We start from the raw sequence: 19,606 nt of genomic DNA on the forward strand, positions 1-19,606 counted from the left end.
TCTAATTTGACAGAGCTTGGGTTGTTTTGTAAAGAGGAATGGGCTAAAATGTCAGTCTCTACATGTGCAAATCTTGTAGAGTCAAACCCCAAAAGACTTGCTGCTGTTATTGCAGCAAAAGGGGGTTCCACAAAGTATTCATTCATGCTGTATGAATACTGCAAGCCCCTCTTTTCGGTTTTCTATTTTTTGAAAAAGAACAGAATCATGTATCATTTCACTTTCACTTCACAGTTGTCGGTTACTTGTGTGTGAACATTCAGTAAAAATATCAAAATAAAATCTTTATGTTTAGAGTTGTAAACATGACAAAATGTGCAAAAGTTCAAGGTGTATGAATACTTTCGAGAGGCACTGTATGTATATATATATATATATATATATATATATATATATATATATATATATATATATATATAGTCTTATATATCTTGTCTTATATATATATACTGTATATAAGACTGAACAGTTTTATTGCTTTTCAGAATGTGCTATTTTTCAAGCAGTGTTCATGAGGCATTATGGGTAGCAAAAAGCTCCACCTCCTTTCAGTCAGGCATATCAGGAAGTTAAACACTTCCTGCTGATATTAGGTTTCATTTCTTGTGAAGAAAGTTGTAAGTCATATCCCAAACATTGGAGAAAAGGATCCCAGCAGGTTCACTCAGCACTGCACGTAAGTTACCTATGTTTTTTTGACAAGTAGGTTACTTACACGATGTCTCAAAACAGGGCAGCTTTGGTGAGGAAGGACGCCTGGGATTCTGTGGAAATACTCAAGATTCTGGAGTATACTTCGTCTGCAGATCACAATTAATTTGGTAGTGAAACATTTATTTATTACATGTTAGGTAATTGTGAAAAGACATACATTTCTGCTGTAATTCAAGTTGTTACAGTTTAGAGTTACAAAATAATACTACTTTGTTTATTTTCCAGGAAAAAATGGAGGAGGAGCTTCACTGTCAGATTTGCCTGGACGTCTTTAAGAACCCGGTGATCCTGCCTTGTAGCCACAGCTTCTGCAACGATTGCCTCAGGTACTGGTGGACGAGTAAGGCCATCAAGGAGTGCCCTGTTTGCAAAGTAAAACATTTGAGAGCTGACATAACAGCACTGCCATCAAACCTGGTGTTGAGAAACCTCTGTGAGGCTTTTGTACAGCAACAGGCAAAGGATGCAGCGACCCCTGTGTGCAGTTTACACTCGGAAAAACTCAAACTGTTCTGCTTGGATCATCAGGAGCCAGTTTGTCTTATTTGTCAGGCCTCAAAAGTGCACAGCAACCACTCATTTAAGCCGATAGATGAGGCTGCGCTGGACTACAGAGGGGAGCTCAACGAAGCAATAGCACAGTTGAAAAAGAAAGAAAAGCAGTGTGCACTTTTGTCTGCAAAGTGGGACCGTTTAGATAAGCACATTGAAATACAGGCATCACAAACTGAAACACAAGTAAAAGAGCGGTTTGCAAAGCTTCACGAGTTTTTACGCAATGAAGAAAAAGATAGATTAGGAGCGTTAAGGGAGGAAAAGGCTCTAAAGAAAAGTAAGATTTCCAAAATTATAAGCTTGATAAGTAAAGAAATGCAATCTCTAAAGGAGACAATCAAAGCAACAGAGAAGGAGCTTGTGGCTGGAGATGTTTTGTTTTTGAAAAAGTACAAGGCTGTGGTGGAGAGAGTGGACAGTTACCCCCCATGGGAAGAGCCGCACATTGGCACGGGAGCTATTCTAGATGAAGGCAAACATCTGAGCAATCTGGACTTCAAGGTCTGGATGAAAATGAAGGACACGGTCATTTACAGTCCAGTGATTTTGGATCCAAACACGGCTGGATCTCGGCTTGTCCTGTCCGACAATTTAACCGCAGTAAGCATCGGAAAGTCAACACAAGATCTTCCCGAAAATCCCGAGAGGCTGAGCTACTACTGTGTCCTCGGTTCAGAGGGATTTACACATGGGAGTCACATCTGGGAAGCAGAGGTTAAAAACAATCAGAACTGGACTTTGGGTGTAGCGACAGTGTCTGGCCAACAGGGCGGTGCTAGTCTTGCTCAAATATGGAGACTGTGCTACTGTGAGGGCACTTATTCAGCCGAAACTAAAGCTGGGCATTTTACTTTTCTTTCCCTGAAAAAACAGCCTCAAAAGATTCAACTTAATCTACATATCGAGAAAGGGAAGTTGTCATTTTGTGATGCAGAGACACAGACACATTTATGTACATTCACAGACACATTCACTGGGAACAAACTATATCCTTATATGTTTACTGAAGATGGGACACCAATCAAGATAGTTCCACGCAAGGTTTCTGTGACAATAGAATAGTGAATAAATGTTAAAATGTATTAATCTAAGAGAATGTTAAATCTATTCTATCCCACAAAGTTAAAGCCACACTGCGTAAATATTTTCATCATTGAAAAATACCTCATTAATGTACAAACCTTTGCTGTGAGCAGCTCAGCTCTCCTTAGACATGATTGTAACTTTACCGAGAGTGGGTACGTCTCCAGCTCATTATCTCCATGGATATTAACGAGTCAGCAGAATTAGAGATTTAAACAGGTTAGGCTCTCATTCAGATCCATTCTTTGATTACCCACTGCAAAAATAGCATTTTCTGTGTTGAGCTGGTCATTAGAAGCATGTTTTGTACTGATGGCAACAGTATAGTCCAAAACGTTGCGCAGTGTGCCTTTAAGACACCCAATATTGTATTTTGTATTTATATTTTAGGCAATGAATGTTAATAATATGTCTATCTCCATATAAATCTCACTTTATACCATACAATTCCATTGGCAACATTGAAAACGTGGGACATAATCTAAATTGGTGGGACAGAGGGACAAACTAATCAAAAGTAGGTGGTCACCCTAAGACAGGACAGGATGGGGGAGTTTTCCTGGGGACTATGTATTACCTTGTAAATCTTAAGACATCCACAGCAGAATTTTCCAACTATTCAATGCAAGTGGATAAAAAAAAAAAAAAAATCCCACCTGGACGGGGCCTTTCTGTGTGGAGTTTGCATGTTCTCCCCGTGTCTGCATAGGTTTCCTCCGGGTACTCCAGTTTCCCCTACAACTAAAAACATGTACAATAGGTGAATCCTCCAGCTTGGTGATTCTGACCACCACACTGGCACTGGGTCAAATGCAGAGGACAAATTTTGTTGTACAAAATTTGATTTTGAAATCTTGTCCCCTGTGCTGTGGGAAATCTGAATGAAGCAGTGACCTGAATACAATTGCCACAGAAATGAACTGTTCTTATATATGTGTTTTATTTTTTTCCCTATTGGGCATGTTTGTATTGTCCACAGTCTTGTATTTCTGTGTGTCAGTGAGCCAAAGATGAATTTCTACCTCGGTAGACAATTTTTTTTTCTATTCTACAGTTGTTGAATAATGACAAATAAAGCACTTAACTTGAATCAAATAAAACCGCAGTTTGAGTAAAATAAACATGCATTTGTGGTTTTCTAACAATTTTCTCAAGGTGAAGTGGAACAGAATGCTTGAGCAAAAACAACGTTTTTCCTACATCCTTTATTCAACACCCTCGTCCCGGTCTTCAGCCTCCCAGATGTACACAAAAATAAAAAATCTCTCATATCAGAAAATCAGCACACAATGCAGTGGTCACCATTACTGTACAACTACATTCAAAGAGTTCTTCTACAACAAAACACACATTCAAATACATGTATCGATGTGGAGGCAGCCCATTCAAACTGTACACTCTTCAGCACTTACATTATTCACTAAAAGAGAGAGACGGATTCAACTGGAACAATCGTTTTTCTTGGTTAAATAAAGAGTCTCAAAATAATTGTGGTTTTCTGCACAAAAATCAACACACCAGTTTAGTGCTTTGGTTGAGAAGACAGGCATGGAGTTGGAATGTGCCAGATCACTTACAAGAATCAATGAATGGGAGTCAATGGACCAAGAAATGGGTGAAGCTACATGCTACATTTGAGCCTTCAGAATGGGCATTGTAGTTTAAGTGTCTCTGTGTGTGTTTGACAACAACTGTCTTCAATATAAAATAGTCCAGTTGTAATCTACTACTGACTAAGCAGGGATCAAGAATAATTTCAGGCCTTTAACATTTCCAGAAGAACTTGATGCAAAGCAGCACTTCAAAATAGCTAGATCAGGTTCCAACAGAAAGAGCCTGATTCACCTGAAGCAGCTCACAATTCCTTGATCCATTGTTGTTCCAAGAGTCGGTCTATTATTACACAACACACAGAGGAGGCAGCAGCAGAAGACACCGACCAGGGCCTAACAGAAAACACTCAGGGAAAAAAGATTTACATCAAGTCTTTACAACATAATTTATAAATACATTCAAGTATAAATAAAAGAAAAGGTCTAGCTTAATAGTCTACAACTTTTCCAATGCCAGCCTGATTATTACCCTTTTATATTTGGTGGAAAAAAAGAATAAAGGACAAAGCAATTAGAAAATCTACAATCCCAATTAAAACATCAAAAATATAAATAAAATCAACTAGCCAAAAATATGTAGTTTCTACAAAGATTTCCACAGTTCTGTGATTTTGTAACTATTTACATTAAATAAATTAAGGCGCAAAAGGGATTTTCATGCAGTACATTAACACAGCAAAGATAAAGTATATTTGACAGGTGTTGTGTGGGTAGTTAAGCCCATGCTTATGGACAAATACTCAACTCAAATTAATGAAGAAAGTTGTAAAACAAATCAAAATGCATCGTTCCCCAGAAAATAAGAAGCCAACACTTCAACTACAGAGCAGACGACAGCCTAAGAACGTTTGTCTACGATGGACAACTCCTGTACGACTGAGAGCCTACACATCAAGATTCTAAGGAGATAAAAAAAATACATTTTAGAACCGCCATTGTTCGCTCCTGGCATACTTCAGTATTCGTGAAGGCATACCTCTATTTGGAGATGGAAGTAGTTTGGACAATGCCGTAGAAAAAGGATTTTCTGGTGGTCCGCAAAGACACAAGTTAAAAGGTCCACATGACAGCCACCTCACATTTCATTTTAAAGCTCGAAACAAGATGCCGAACATTTTCCACAATGAACCGTGCATAACTCAAATGCCACAGAACAGACGGTCCTATGAAGCAAAGTTGCCTTAATGACCCAGAGCTGAATTTGTAATTTATAAAAAGCAATTGATATCCAAGTGTAATCATATAGTAAACAACTTTAGACAGACGGTTCTTTTGCTACACTGGTTCAAAAACATATTTAAAAGACTTAATGTTGAGCTCTGTGCTATTCCTGTGATAAACATTAAGTATGACATGGCTACAGTCTATATTTGAGCAAGTGAAAAAATATTTCTTTAACACTTTTTCCTGGGTATTGTCTTTGAGTGCTGTATTTGTTCCTACAATCATACGCTCCCATTCAAAGCTACTCTATGTTATTTACAAACAACTCCCAAGATTAGACGTAGACCAAGTCCCTCCCCTGAGCTGCCAACTCAGTGACCACCTCTTGAGCGCCCCTTTCGGACTCGGCCTCGTCTTCCTCATACTGGATGGGCTTGGGGCAGCTGTAGGGGTGGCCGTTGTCGTCGAAAAACCTCCGAAAGGTAAATTCGTAAAACGCGTGTTCGGGGTGTTTGCCGTTTCTGAACCAGCCGTTGAGCGTGTCGTTGTGGTTCTCCTCGTCGTCGCTGTCGTTGCTCCACAGTTTATCGGGATCCACGGGGTCGAAGTTGGATGTGTCGGTGGAGTGGGCGATCGTCGGGACGTAGGGGGCGCCCTGCTGTCGGAGATCGCTGGAGAAGTCGATGCTTTTGAAAAACGGATGCTCCTTGATTTCGTCCGTGCCGTTTTTGCCGAGCCGGTCTTCGTGTCCGCGGCACAGTTTGATGATGAGGTCAGAAGCTTCCGGGCTCAGCTTGGCCGCCGCGGGGACGTGCAGCGCGTTCTTCCAGTTGATCACCTGGTCCAGAGGCGAGACAGAAACGTTGGATAACGACTCTACACAGGCGACGGGTGGAAGGTTTAACAGAGAGATGCCTGACATACCTTGAGTTGCGTTTCCATGGGTGTGTTGGCAAAGAACGGAGGCTGTCCGACAACCATCTCATACAAGATGACGCCGACGCTCCACCAGTCGCACAGCTGAGTGTATCCTGTGAGTGGGGAACAACAACTCAACATGACGAAGAAGGTTTTTTACAATACCCAATACAGTACCCATACCCATACCCAGAATAGAATAGAATAGAATAGAATAGAATCCATGCGTCCATGCTTGTTCTCCGCTGAGGTGCGCGCAAGTGTCAGTGGCGCATGGAAACACACACTGCATGCAAAAAAGTATCAGGAACATCTCAAAAGCTAAAACAGCACAATGAAGCCGCATTTGGTCCCCAGGCCGCACTTTGGACCCCCTGCAGTAAATCCATGCTATGATTATGAAATTCCTTTTGATTTCCATCATGACTATCATACATAGTACAACACTGAAAGTTAAAACATTTTAACTGGACATTTTTCATTTTTCAGTCACCTGGTCTACAACACCTGTGCGCTCGGAGTATGTCACCACCCAATCTACCATCTGATGGGACTTTACATGGCCCTTTGAAGAAGAGAATTGAATGATTCTCGAAACGTTGGCCAAGTATGTATGAAAAATGTCCAGTTGAAATGTTTTAGCTTTCAGTGTTGTATCTACCTGGATGATGTCAATGTTCGTAATATAAATAGCTCAACAAAATACAATACAAAAAAGATTTCAATTATGACAAAAATAATCGTGATTATTCTATTCAGTTTTGTGCGCCCCTCGCCCACACTTATTAGATACATTTTGAGATACAAATAAAACACTTAAAACCACTTTGATGCTTGAAAGCTCATGTTAACATCATATCTGTAACATACCTGTCCTTAGCAAAACCTCTGGAGCGATGTAGTTAGGTGTTCCCACTAATGAATGAGCCAGACATCTCTGGTGCTGCCGGGCCTTCCTCCTCTCCAGGGGCTTTAACCGGTCAGTGCAGCGACAGTTCGAGGGGTCCTCCCATTCTTTACTGAAGTCCATGCTGTCCTGCCGCACATGGTCACCTGAGGCAAAAAACATGGTTTACACTATTGTAATGCAGATGTTTGTCGTGAATTACAAAGCTTAAAATGCCAATCTTTCACATAGATACATAATAAAATGCATTGCGATTGCCAAGAGCTGCACATACATACTGTAGTATACAACTGTCATGTCTTGCAAGTACACAGTGTTAACCATGGTGATACTGACCACTCTGATAGTACTTGGAGTCGTGCGTCCAGCGGAACCCTGTGCAGAGGCCGAAGTCTGTGAGCTTGATGTGTCCGTCCCGGTCGATGAGGATGTTGTCTGGCTTAATGTCTCTGTGGATGAAGCCCATTTTGTGCACGCTCTCCACAGCGCAGGTGAGCTCAGCGATGTAGAACTGGGCCAGCTCCTCTCTGAAGATGCCCAGCCGGATTAACAGACTCATCATGTCTCCTCCCGGGATGTACTCCATAACAAAGTACAGGTTATCCTTGTCCTGAAAGGAGTAGTAGAGACGCACCACCCACTCGTTGTCAGCCTCGGCCAGGATGTCCCGCTCGGCTTTGACGTGCGCCACCTGGTTTCTCAACAACACGTCCTTTTTCCGAAGAGTCTTCATGGCGTACAGTGCACCGGTGTCCTCTTTCCTTGCCAAACAAACTTTACCAAACGCGCCGATGCCGAGGGTCTTGATTATTTTGAACATGGACTTCTCCATCTTGGCGCGTTTTAATCGGATGTAGTTGGATTCCTTCTGGCAGAGCATCATGCGCATCTGTTCCTGGGCCTCGGGGGACAGTCCCACCTGCCCGGAAGACATCATTTTAGACATTCAAATATATATATTTTTAAACAAGATTTTTTTTACGGTAGTCATTGAATGCTGAATGTTGCACCAAAACATGCTTTCATCACAAAGGACAATGCCATTCCAAATGTTTGTTGCCTTTGCAAACAAATGATATTTTATAGAGGCATAAAGTCAAAAAATTACAGAAACAGTACCACAGAGTAAAGTAGACGATGTTTGTTAGTGTCACAGACAGTGCGTTAACACATTTACCTTTTAGTTGAGCTGAAAGCAAGGAGGAAGAAAAGGAACAAGTGGAACAAGAAATAAGAACAGGATGAAAAGATTAGGCAAGTAAAGAGATGCAACTATTTAAACTACATACAGTCACAATCTTTATGGAGAGATAAGTTGCATGTTTTGCTCAATTCTTTTAAAAGTATAACCTTTGAAGGGTTAATGGATTGATCAATCAAATCAATATGTTTTTGTAAACCCTAATATCACAATCAGTCAACTCATAGAGCTTTGGCAAGTGATCTAGAAGATCTAGCAGAGTAAAAGACCCAGGACCATCTACAATCTATACCATTAAGGACAATAAAATAATTGGCATTAAAATATTTGTGCAACAGATGCCATTTTGCCAAATTGCAAACTCAAAGTCATTTTCTTACCCTGTTCATCTCACTCTCGAGCTGCTTCCTCCTGCGGATCCTCATCTGGTGGTTCTTGAGAATGTTTTCCACGTGCTGCTCCATAAAGAACTTGAACGCCTGTGGGGAGTACAGCGCCACTCTGCCGGACTCGCCTCTCCTCTCTGCGTCCTTCTTGTTGCGCCTTAAGGGAACGGGGGAAGTCGTGATCTGCTTTTTCTCCTTTTCTGTTGCGGTTTCAGAGTTTTCTGACAATTTATCCCTCGGTCCCTCCCCTAAAGAGATCTCATCCTCTGCTGCACTTGCCTTACCCGCCGTGGGTTCGTAGGCGGGGGGACTCGGTGCGGTGGTTTGCTGTAGGAGATGTTTGGGATAAGGCGGAGGCGGGCCTTGGTAACTCGGTGCTTCTGGGACAACTGATATTTGCGGAACGTTTAGCGGTGTAGGCTCAGGATAGGCCGGCGCGGCTTGTGGAGGGGGTTGCGGCGGCGGTTGTGCCCAAGGCGGGTGGGTCGGGGCGACGGCGGTATGCAGCTCCGGTTTCTGGACGCATTTACTTTTGACGGGCTGCAGGATGGGCGCCTGGGTTATCGCGGTAACGGTGGTGGCGGAGGGCTGGGAATTGGTTGGGTGGCACGCTCTACCGTTCATGTTTGGGTTCGTGAAGGAGTTGGAGCGGCCCGGATGGTTCTGCCAAGATGGAGACAGGTCCTGGTTGCTGCTGTTCCCGGATGATGCCGGCAGTTGGCTAGACGGAGTTTGGGACCACGTCTGAGGGGGGCCGAGTCCGTACATGTCCAAGTTGTGGCTGTTCCTATTGGGCACCATCATAGACTGAGGAAGGCTACCCCCGTTGACGTAAGAAGGGGATGATGCCGGACCTCCAGCCTGGTCTGTGGGGCTATGGCGGCTGGACTGGTTGACGGGGTAAGGCGGAGGGGGCTGTCTGCTTCCCGAGAGGTAATCGGACTGCGGGCTGCTATTCTGGGACCAATTTGGAAAGGTAAACTTGTTGGGGCCAGTGTTCTGCATAATGATGGGCTGGTGGTTCCCTCTTTGATTTTGAGGAGCCGAGATGCGCGACACGGGGTAATCCATGTTGCGCTTGGTGGGCGGGTTGTCCCAGGATGACGCGGAAGGCATAGCACCACGGTTGGGAGGGGGCGTGACACTGCGGACTTGAGGAGGGGTCACTCTCTGGTTGGTGGGATGAGGATGTGGAAAGGCAGGCGGAGGTCCGGGGCTGTCCGAGCGGTAAAGTCCGTCCGGAAATCCGGGACCGTGTCGAGGGGTTAGAGACTCCCGCGAGCCCTTCCAGCTCGGCTTCCTCAGGACTGGCTGTTGCAGATGGGTGGAGCCTACAATTGACAGTATATTTATATTACAGTCGTCACCACCAAAGAAACAGTAAAAAATAGTAATTTCCAGTCATTTCTAAGACATTTTGCAGCTTGACCCTGTTACAGTGTATAGAATTAAAATATCATACAGTCCCGATCAAAGTTAAAGGTAAAAAAAATAATACAATTTTTCATGGTTGGATCTTAACAAGGTAGAACAAAGTAGAACTTCAATATGGAACACGATGAAATAGGAGTGAAAACAATAAATAAACTGGAATTGGCTGTTTTTGCAGCTGATCAAATGTTTAGGACCATATGCCTTTTAATTAATGTTTGCCAAATCTGTGAAAAATGTGGATTCAGTGTCATTATCTGTCATTTTAGTTAAAATATTTACTCCAAATATTGTTTGTCTCACTCCCATGTCTTCTTGTTCCATATTAAAGTTCTGTTTGGAACCTTGTTAAGATCCAACCAGGCAAAATGCAAATTTTTGCCATTATTCAACTAGTCTTAAACTTTTGATTATATATATATAAAGTTGATGAAAAAGGTTCAAAAACACCACAAAAGAGCAACAGAAAAACAATGAAAAGAAATGCCAAGAAGGTTGCTACAACATGGTAACAACGCAAGGTAAAGGACCACTTTAGATTAGTTCTGTAGGTCTTAGCTTTCAAATGAGGTGTTACACTGGCCTAGGGGCTGTAAACTCTTTATTTTGGTACTATACTCTTTGGTTAAGAGGTTTATGAGATTCAGCACCATCTTGCATCTCCAAAAAGCTTAGTAGAACTATCAGATCACAGTCATATGAAAATCTCACAAAGTATAATGACACTTAAGGTAATAAAAAAACATTTGTTGTAAAATGCTTTCACTTATTTATGGATGCTGCTTATCAGATTTTACGCAAATGTCCTGAATCTTACACAATGCCGTATATTGGTTGAATGAACATGCACAGACAAAGGATGAAAGGAAAGCAAACCCACGCATTTTTCTCAGTGGACAGTTTACATACCTGAGGCTTTCAGACCGGAGCCGCTGGGGTTGTAGCCAGGCTGAAAAGACACAAATATATAAGTTATACGCCACTAAAAATATCTACAACAGGTTCCCCTCTGGGGCAAGAGAGAGTCCTAATCTCAGAGGGGCTTTTCTGGTTGAATGAAGGTCAAATAAAAATAAATAAATGCTTGAGCAAGGATTTGTATGTCTATTTAAGAGAATTAGACTTTCAAATGAACGCATAAAAACGAACTATAAATCAATCTGAAACATGAATCTATAATTAGGTGTTCTTTAAAATGATGAATGCTGGTTTGCTCAAAACAAGCACTAGCTGTCAACAGAGGAAATATTTTTGAACGCGGAACTGCACAAGCTCGTCTTTCAACTTCACATACTTGACATTTTCCAAATAATTGTTCTCTTATACAAAGTGCGCCAAGTGATCAATTACAGAGCTATGTACAGAAAGACATGGGTCCACAAGCCGACAAAGTCTCACCTCCTCGTGGCTAACCCATGGTTGATCTAAAGACATGTGTTTATCTGAAGAATAACTGGATTCGTTGGCAAAGGGCAGTAGGGACATGCGGATCTCCTGTAGTGCCCTATGGTGAGGGTTTTTGGGGTTACTGCTTCGCCCCTGCTGTCTCGGGTCTTCAGAGAGCATTTTCCCCGAGCCGCTCATGTCCGCCTTCGGTGGGTCGGAGGGTTTCGTCATGTTGCGCAGGCTGTTGCGGATTTCTTGCAGCATTTGTTGGCTGTTGCCGCTGTGGTTGTTAGCGGGAAACATTTTGGGTCTCATCTGCCTGTACTCTTCAGGTTTGTCACCTTTCCTCATGTAGAAACCAATAAAGGAGAGAAGAGGATGACACTCAGCAAAGCTTCACACAAATGGAGGGAGGAGAAGACTGCACATCTGCATAATTCTGCCAAAGAAAATAAAAAAATGTTATTAGACTGTGTAGTTACCAAACAGGTTTGTCTGTACAAGATAATAGTGACTAAAAATACTGGGGGATTAACCTGTTACTCTCACTTGACATGATTAAAAGCATAAACAAACAAAAACATTTAGATGCTACACAAAGTGCTGAAAGAGTCAGGTGATAAAAGTGTATTAGAAATAGATCGCGTGTCCAAAACTAAAAGCAATGATCATTATTATTTTAAAAAATAAAATAAAAAGGACAACAAAAAACAATCCCATACACTTGTTAGTGTCATTCGCAGCTGGCGCTTACATTTGGGGTTCATTCGAGAAATCTAGCCAGCCCCGGATTTGTGGTGATTACAGCCCAACCCACGAATGAATACACTAACTACGAAAGGAACATGTCTCCACTACCTTACCATCTTACTAGGGTTGCTACTTTAGTTTGCTAATAGCTCACGGAGCAGCGCGGCCTCCATTTGCTGCTAGGCTAATCAACAACAGGTTAGCTCCAGCACCCACTGACAAAGTTTACTGACAATGCTACAACAGTTGGAAAACAATACTTACAGCGACTTCCGACGTGTTTCGCCACCGTTTATATGACCATTGTTTGTCTCGGGGTTAAGAACCCGCCTGTGGGTCCAAATGCACTTGTTATCCCGAGCTGAATTTGCGTTGAATTCCTGGGATGTCTGAATGACAAGTACAGCGGTGTCAAGCTTCCGCCATTCAGTTTCCGGTTATGGGATTTCAAAATAAAACTTCACTTGTGTATTTATTGTTCACATTATTATCGCATCAAAAAAATCAGGATTTTGTAATGTGACCTAGGCAAGGCAAGGCATATTTATACCGCGCATTTCATGCACAAGGTAAGTCAATGCGACATATTTAAAATGCATTGTACTTTAAACAATGAAATAAAATGTAGATGTTAGAGGTACTTTTAAAGTAATACAAAACGCCTTATTTTTGGCAGTACAGGTAAGAAATTCTAATAGTAATAATCTTGCTCTAGTGACATGAAATGTCATATTTATTTTATTATTGTTTTGTGTGACATAATACAGTTATTTCAAAGCATACAACCATTTTAAAATATAGTGATTGGAATATGACCTTGAATAATGCAGGAATATGCTCACATAACAGAGTATTTTTATGTAGAAATTTGTGGCACATGTTTTTTAACTTTTAACATAGAAAATTATACATACTGTATTCAAAGTACAAAACATCCAGCTCACTCACAATGTTTTTTTCTAAACTGGCACCTGCCTATTCACAAAAATAGCTTCTCCGTCTGTTCCACACACAAGAAATTGTCCCAGGACGTCCAAGCTGTTCACTGACAGGGTTTGGCTCGGCAACATGTGAGTCGTCTCCAGTCGACCTTTACTGGAGTCGCCGTTGAGCCAGGCACTAATGATGGACTGGTTCCCTCCAGCTGGGGCCATAGCACTACGAGACATCATGCTGTTGTTCCTGCCACCTGGATAACGGACAAGAGATTAATGTGTGACATATCAACTGAATATGAACTCAATGGAGACAAATGATAAAGAAATGAGTTAGTTCAATAGAGCATATTTGGTTTAGGTAGATTTAACTTGCCCTGTAAGAAAGAAGGTGTGTCTGGGGAGGAGGTCTCCCAGTGGAGCAGAGATCCATCTTCTGAGCATGTAAACAAGTGGTCCGGGTTGGTCGGATGAAAATGAACTTCCCACACTGAGGAGAAACAACAAAGATAATGTTATGCCAATCACTGAATTGGGTTAAATTGTCCATTCATTAGTAGAATTTTAATATAGATTTTTAAATACTGCTTTTAAGTTGAAATTATGAGAAGAATTTGGGGAGAGTAGGGAGACTATGAGAGAAGACTAATGAATCCACTCAATCGGCTTTAGATGACAAGAAATTCAGAGTTTGTGAACCTGTTCACTGACAATGGCAATAAAACATCAGATTCTGATGTTGACTAAATTGAGAAGACATTTTGTCCAGTCAAACTTGACAAAGAAAACCCCTTAAAGATGGTATTTGACTAATCAAAATGCACACAGGAACAATAAGTATATAAATGGCCATCTTACTTTCAGCTGAGTGAGCCTCCATAAGTGAGAAAGGTGTGTTTCCTTGTCTCACGTCCCAAACACAGAGCATGCCGTCTTGTCCACCAGTGGCCACAATATGCTGTTGGTTCGGATGTCGTCCCACACAATGAAGAGGAACCCTGTCACCAGACCTGCAACGCAAATGTATGTCAATAACCCAAAAGTCTATAACATGGCTACAATTTTTGAATGTGTCGTACAGTGACAGAATCTGGGATGGGGAGTTGCCCTGTTGCCTCAAGTCCCACAGCTTGAGTTGCCCAATGGAGTTCACAGTCAGTATCTCAGACGTCTTCAAGTATGTGACTGCATGTATGGTGCTGCTGTCGGCATTATCTGCATAATGAAAAACACATACTGTAGTTTACATAGTGGAATCTCAATACAGAAAACAATTTAGTTTGAATATTTGATCCATGATGTTACAGAAACCAATGGGTTTCCTTTTATTTATTTAGAAACAATTGTATTCTAAATGGGTTCAAACTGCTCACTAAAACAAAGATCTCCAGCTACTGGCTTTCTACATTTCAAGTTGGATGAGGCAAAATTTAAATGCAGAGTAATTTGCATTCATTGTGTTGCCTTTCCCAACTATCCTCTAATTAGCTCGCTGTCGTTTGTATTAATCAAAAGTAGCTCAGGAGTTAGAACGGTTAGAAACCCCATCACAAAAAGCCTTTCAACACACATTTAACATAACAAAATAGGTTTAGAGGCTCAGTGCATCTACAAATATGCAATATACAAATACACATTTTAAAAATATATGATCAGTCGCACCTATAACTCGAGTGATTGTTTCGTGATCGGCTCTGAAGAGGATAATTCTGCCATCTTCACCCACAGTGACGATCTCGGGACTGCTGCACACGACACCAGTGCAGGGAGCGTTGTCACTGGGGTAATGGTGTGCTCGTGCCCAGCTTTGAGAGACTGATATTGTCTGGAATAATAATAGCAGAAAACATTTCAAGACAAATTCAAATCATACCAGACCACAAGCATCCTGCAAATCCAGTTCTCTGCCCTTTCAAAGAAGCAGTCACGTAATAAAATCTGCTTGTGCTTGTAGCTTTGTAATGTGTGTTGTATAATATATGTACTCAGAATGAAAGTAATCAAGAAATGTAAAATTGAGAAGAGAACAGAGCAGTGTGATGCTTCTGAGAATAGCATTGGTAATAATAGGTTATTGTGTGAATATTACTGTGCTTGCTTTTGCAGTTTGTGTGTATGATATAAAATTGTAGCGTATGTGCTTCACTTTGAACTACTACTCCCCTAATACATGTGAATACCTGTATTATTAAGTAGACAAGATATTCTGAGCGTAAGAAGGAAATATTCCATTTACCTGAGTATTTTGGTGATGGCGGAAAACGGTAACAGCTCCTGTTGACGACCCCGTGACAATTCTCTCCTGATCCAAAAACTGAAACAAAAGCAGTATGACCAGTTCAATGACACAACACAATACATGACTCCATCTGGCTGTTTGCAGTTATTATGCTTATTCATCTTGCATGTTACAACTCACTTGTAGGTCCAGGACATCTCCGCGGTGCTGGAGTTCACCTAAAAGCTGTGGGTCTCCTTCATATCCATCCTCCATTGCAGGCCCCTCATTGTTCCCAATAGACCAAATGGATATCTTGTTAACCTATTACATATGTACAAGAAACATGAATATATCATTACTATTAAAATTTAAAATTATATCATATATATATATATATATATAGTATATATATAGTATATATATATATAGTATATATATATATATATAGTATATATATATATATATATATATATACTGCAAAACTGTCACCTAGCTAGGTTGATTGAAAAAGTTTTAGTCAAAATCAAAATCAAATGCAATGCTTTCAAATCTAGATTGTTTGTGCAGTTCTCCATGCTAGACTGTTGTAACAGTTTTGATATGTTGTCAAAAATCCTCAACATAAGTTTGAATGAACGAACAGTGTTGACAGCTAACCTCGTTGTCCCATGAGCCTGTTGCAAAAATCTCAGGCTGCTGCAGAGTGGAGTGTGAAACCGGTCGCCATCTCGTTTTACTGATTTTCTGAGACACGTATTTGGCTACAGTACCATCCATTACAGACACGTGGTTAATCTGAGTTAATATTTGAAGTAACAGAGCCCGTATTAGCTTAGCATGCTCTCGAAAATGAAGGCGCCTGTATTTTTGTAGACAAGTGTTCTTCGCGTTGTTGTTTCTTTTTACGTTTGCCGAAGGTTTGTCTCCCCCGTGTGGTTTGGGGTAAACATTACAGCACTATGATGCTACTGCAACAGTACTCAGGTAAAAATACTACTGCTTTTAAAATAAGAAGACTGTGTAAACCCATAAGAACCCACACATTGTGCTGGTTATCACACAGGGGGATATGGTATCTATGGTGCTATCTGCCTAAAGTTCTGAAATTAATGCCAGAAAGTCCGACCCAAGATGGCGGCTGCGCTATCGTGTATGACAAGAGATCAGCGTCCCTTTAAGTGCTACTACAGTTGACTTCCTGTCAAACCACAACATAGGAAACATGGTAGCTGTTTTTCTCGTGACTCTTTATGAATACTCTCCTCTGTTTTACATTTCTGTTGTATTTCTGTGCTTCATTGTGACTGCCGCAATGGTTCTCGGATGGTAAGTTAGCTTAGTGATTGATTTGCACAATGACAGCTAGTAAGTAAGCAGGCTATCCGTGTCCTTCATGAACTAAACAAATGTGTTGCAATGAACTGTGTGTTAAAACAACCATGTTGTAAGAGGTTCTTAGTCAGTAGTATTCGCTAATATGAATATCTTTATGTCGACCAGTAAGCTTGTTGTTGAACAGCCTTTGTTTTATGAATTAGCATCGGGGTCATCTGATTTATGTTCATCTGTTTGTTTGAAAAACTGAACAGATACAAAACGTAATAAGTTACATAAATAATATGGTCCAATATTGGGAGAGTGTCTGAAATATGCTGGTCTGTTGTAGGCCCCAAGTGGAGGTGATGCTGAAAATGTGCAATAATGATAACTCTGTAATATAGGTATTCTTTGATTTTAAGGGTTGGCTTTGATGTCCATGCCATTCTCCGAAACTCTGATGAAATCCAGTCGGTTCTTCCAACTCCAGAAAAGCAAATGATGCGGGTGACCAACCCCTTCACGCTGGAGCTGTTATCAAAGCCTGCATCAGTGGCTGGTGAGAGTATGAATCTATTATTTTCTGTCTTCCCCTTCCCAGTGTCTAAAATGTTGTAATTTGTGCCTGTAGATGGAGTATGGCTGCGACTTCGCTGCCTGGAGTCCTCTGTACTGACCTGTTTCTGGGGTTGTGAGGTCTATTCTGTTCAGGAAGGGCTGACGGCTCTACAGCATAGCCCAGGGCCCAGCGGTCTGCATAGCTTCCAGCAAGCTTTGGCCTGTCAGTACTATCACAGGCAGAATTTTCCGTATCCTTTATGTTTCGGGAACATAACAAATTTTGAAAATTATAACAATTCACCTCTACTCCATCCCAAATTCCAATCTGCATCTGAATATTTTGAATGACACGAAATCCCACATCGTGGTACATGTCTCTCCCGTCGCTTGCTGCTTTGTTTCTTTAAAAGGTTTTCTCAGAATTAATGATACAAACTGGAATGAGCTTCTAACACAACTGCCTGCCGAACAAGAGATCACCGACTTTGGGCCACTACCACGGAGACGTTACCCCTTGGTTGCTGTGTTGACTCTGGGCAAGGAGGATGTCATAGAAAGCTATAACATTGTAAGCCTCAATTCTTTTTTACTATTATCATTTTGATTTATAACATAACAAACTAAAACATACTCATATATTCTTTGTCTTTCAGGTGGCCAGTGTCACAGTCATACATGTGCCTGACAACAAGTACTCTCTCTCAGCGAGAATACTTTTTCAGTACCTTTTTACTTCGCTGGGAAGCATGTATGAGTTAAAGGTAATGTTTTTTTTTATTTTACAAATCATTAAAGAAACACAAAAACAGTTGAACTTGTAATAAGTTTACTATACCAGACAAACCCTCCAGTGGTTCTCAAACTTTTCACACCAAGTAAGTACCACCAAATAAAATATTTACTAAATCAGGACAAAATCAGGTCGAACATAGACCTAAAGAGGGTTAAATTATGTCTAAACCTGCATTACTAGAGCATAAATTAAATTACAGTATGTAATCAAAATGGATAGTCTAAAATTGCAAAAGCACATTATGCTCTTCTCTAATACTCTTGTCTGGCTTGCCTGAACCACTTCCTTTCAGCACGAAAGAAAGTATTTCTCTTTGTAGAGTCTGACACACAAGATCAGAGCTGGGCAAACTAAGGCCCTGGGGCCAAATGTGGCCCACCTAGTGCTTCAATCTGGCCCACAAAACATGATCAAGCCTGATATATACGTTGCCTAAAGGGGATGAAAATTATCAGTGTCATCAATGATGACAAAAAAAAAGATAATGCACAACTGCTGTGTTTAGGTTTTTATAATCTATATGAGAATTGTAATTGTTTGAAACACCCCACTGGTCCAGCCCTCGTGGGAAGTTCAAAAGCCCAATGTGGACTGAACTGTTTTTTTCCTTTTAATGTACAGATTATTTTTCTTATTGGAACATTTCTGTATCTTTACAACCTTCTTCTTTTGCAGCCTCTCTTCATGTCTGCAGACAGCGAGGAAGAGAAAGCTGAGCCAAGCGAAAGCAGCAGTTCAGAGGAAAGCCCAGTAAACAGAGCTGAGCTGCACACAGATGAGGAGCTGTGGTCAGAGAGGAGCGAGCGGGACTGTGTTGTGTGTCAGAATGCCCGAGTGAACAAAGTGTTACTGCCCTGCAGACACACCTGTGTGTGCGAGAGCTGTGTGCTCCACTTACAGCACTGCCCAGTGTGTAGGGCCTTCATCATGGAGTCTTTCACTTTATACAGCAACATTTGATATTCAAGTGCATCAAAGGATCTTTCACATGTTCATGTTCATCATTCTGTTTTTATGAGATATTATTTATAGAATTATTAACTGTAATCGCCTCATAAAGCTTTTAATATTTGCAATGAGGCGTTGCATTTATAATTTAATTTCTGCATGGACACTTCCATAACTGAGCTGCTACTCGAGTACATGTACTTCAGTTTGAAGTATGTACTTTTGCTTTAGTAAATATTTAGACTACTCTCCCCACAGAGTAGTCCATAAGTGACTTTTATTGCAATCAGCTTTTTCAACTCGACATGTAATATAGTACATGCAGTGTTAAACCTTGATGCAAATATAGTGGTCACATGGCGTATGTCAGCGTTTCAAACCTTGAGTTTGGCCACACCGCCTTTGCCATGCCTGATCCCGTCAGACCTTGGAAGACTGTTTGAGAAACCTGGCAAATGTAGTATGAGTGGCTGGTGGTGGTCAGAGGGGCCGATGGCGTAGATTGGCGGCATCGCTTCCGTCAGTCTACCCCAGGGCAGCTGTGACCAGAGTGTCCAGAAAAGTGCGATATGAAACGGGAGGCATTATTATTATATCACTTTCACTCAGTATTTTCACCATGTACTTTTATTTTTGAAGAATCCTTTGGGTCAAAGGCTTGCTCTTAAAAGGTTCGGTGAATGTTTTATGTTAAGATATTTGAAAAATGTAAATGTCATGTTA

The 19,606-nt window shown here is 41.1% G+C and overlaps 4 protein-coding genes across 4 annotated transcripts; 2 read left to right on the plus strand and 2 right to left on the minus strand.

Moving 5' to 3' along the window:
* Positions 1 to 945: 945 nt before the first annotated feature.
* Positions 946 to 2,331, plus strand: LOC306975159 (E3 ubiquitin-protein ligase TRIM35-like; the record flags this gene model as incomplete). The annotated part of the gene is made up of 1 exon (XM_079572578.1): positions 946 to 2,331. One exon carries the CDS (start codon positions 946 to 948, stop codon positions 2,329 to 2,331), a length of 1,386 nt encoding a protein of 461 aa, XP_079428704.1.
* Positions 2,332 to 5,333: 3,002 nt separating this feature from the next.
* On the minus strand, positions 5,334 to 12,473 carry lats1 (large tumor suppressor kinase 1). Its single transcript, XM_079571652.1, has 8 exons — positions 12,373 to 12,473; positions 11,371 to 11,797; positions 10,882 to 10,921; positions 8,536 to 9,872; positions 7,291 to 7,873; positions 6,918 to 7,100; positions 6,054 to 6,160; positions 5,334 to 5,967 (listed from the first exon to the last, which is right to left on the minus strand). The coding sequence occupies exons 2-8, from the start codon at positions 11,707 to 11,709 to the stop codon at positions 5,464 to 5,466; spliced, it is 3,093 nt and encodes a 1,030-aa protein (XP_079427778.1). The 5' UTR covers positions 11,710 to 11,797; positions 12,373 to 12,473; the 3' UTR covers positions 5,334 to 5,463.
* A 433-nt stretch (positions 12,474 to 12,906) lies between these two features.
* nup43 (nucleoporin 43) lies at positions 12,907 to 16,150 on the minus strand. Its single transcript, XM_079572228.1, has 8 exons — positions 15,922 to 16,150; positions 15,463 to 15,585; positions 15,280 to 15,357; positions 14,706 to 14,868; positions 14,123 to 14,258; positions 13,902 to 14,053; positions 13,420 to 13,533; positions 12,907 to 13,297 (listed from the first exon to the last, which is right to left on the minus strand). The coding sequence occupies exons 1-8, from the start codon at positions 16,039 to 16,041 to the stop codon at positions 13,068 to 13,070; spliced, it is 1,116 nt and encodes a 371-aa protein (XP_079428354.1). The 5' UTR covers positions 16,042 to 16,150; the 3' UTR covers positions 12,907 to 13,067.
* Positions 16,151 to 16,410: 260 nt separating this feature from the next.
* Positions 16,411 to 19,139, plus strand: cgrrf1 (cell growth regulator with ring finger domain 1). Its single transcript, XM_079572245.1, has 6 exons — positions 16,411 to 16,590; positions 17,004 to 17,140; positions 17,213 to 17,390; positions 17,563 to 17,710; positions 17,796 to 17,903; positions 18,611 to 19,139. Exons 1-6 carry the CDS (start codon positions 16,487 to 16,489, stop codon positions 18,893 to 18,895), a joined length of 960 nt encoding a protein of 319 aa, XP_079428371.1. The 5' UTR covers positions 16,411 to 16,486; the 3' UTR covers positions 18,896 to 19,139.
* The last annotated feature ends 467 nt before the right edge of the window (positions 19,140 to 19,606 follow it).

This window comes from Gobius niger (genome assembly GCF_951799975.1).
Source record: "Gobius niger genome assembly, chromosome: 15".
NCBI lineage: Eukaryota > Metazoa > Chordata > Actinopteri > Gobiiformes > Gobiidae > Gobius > Gobius niger.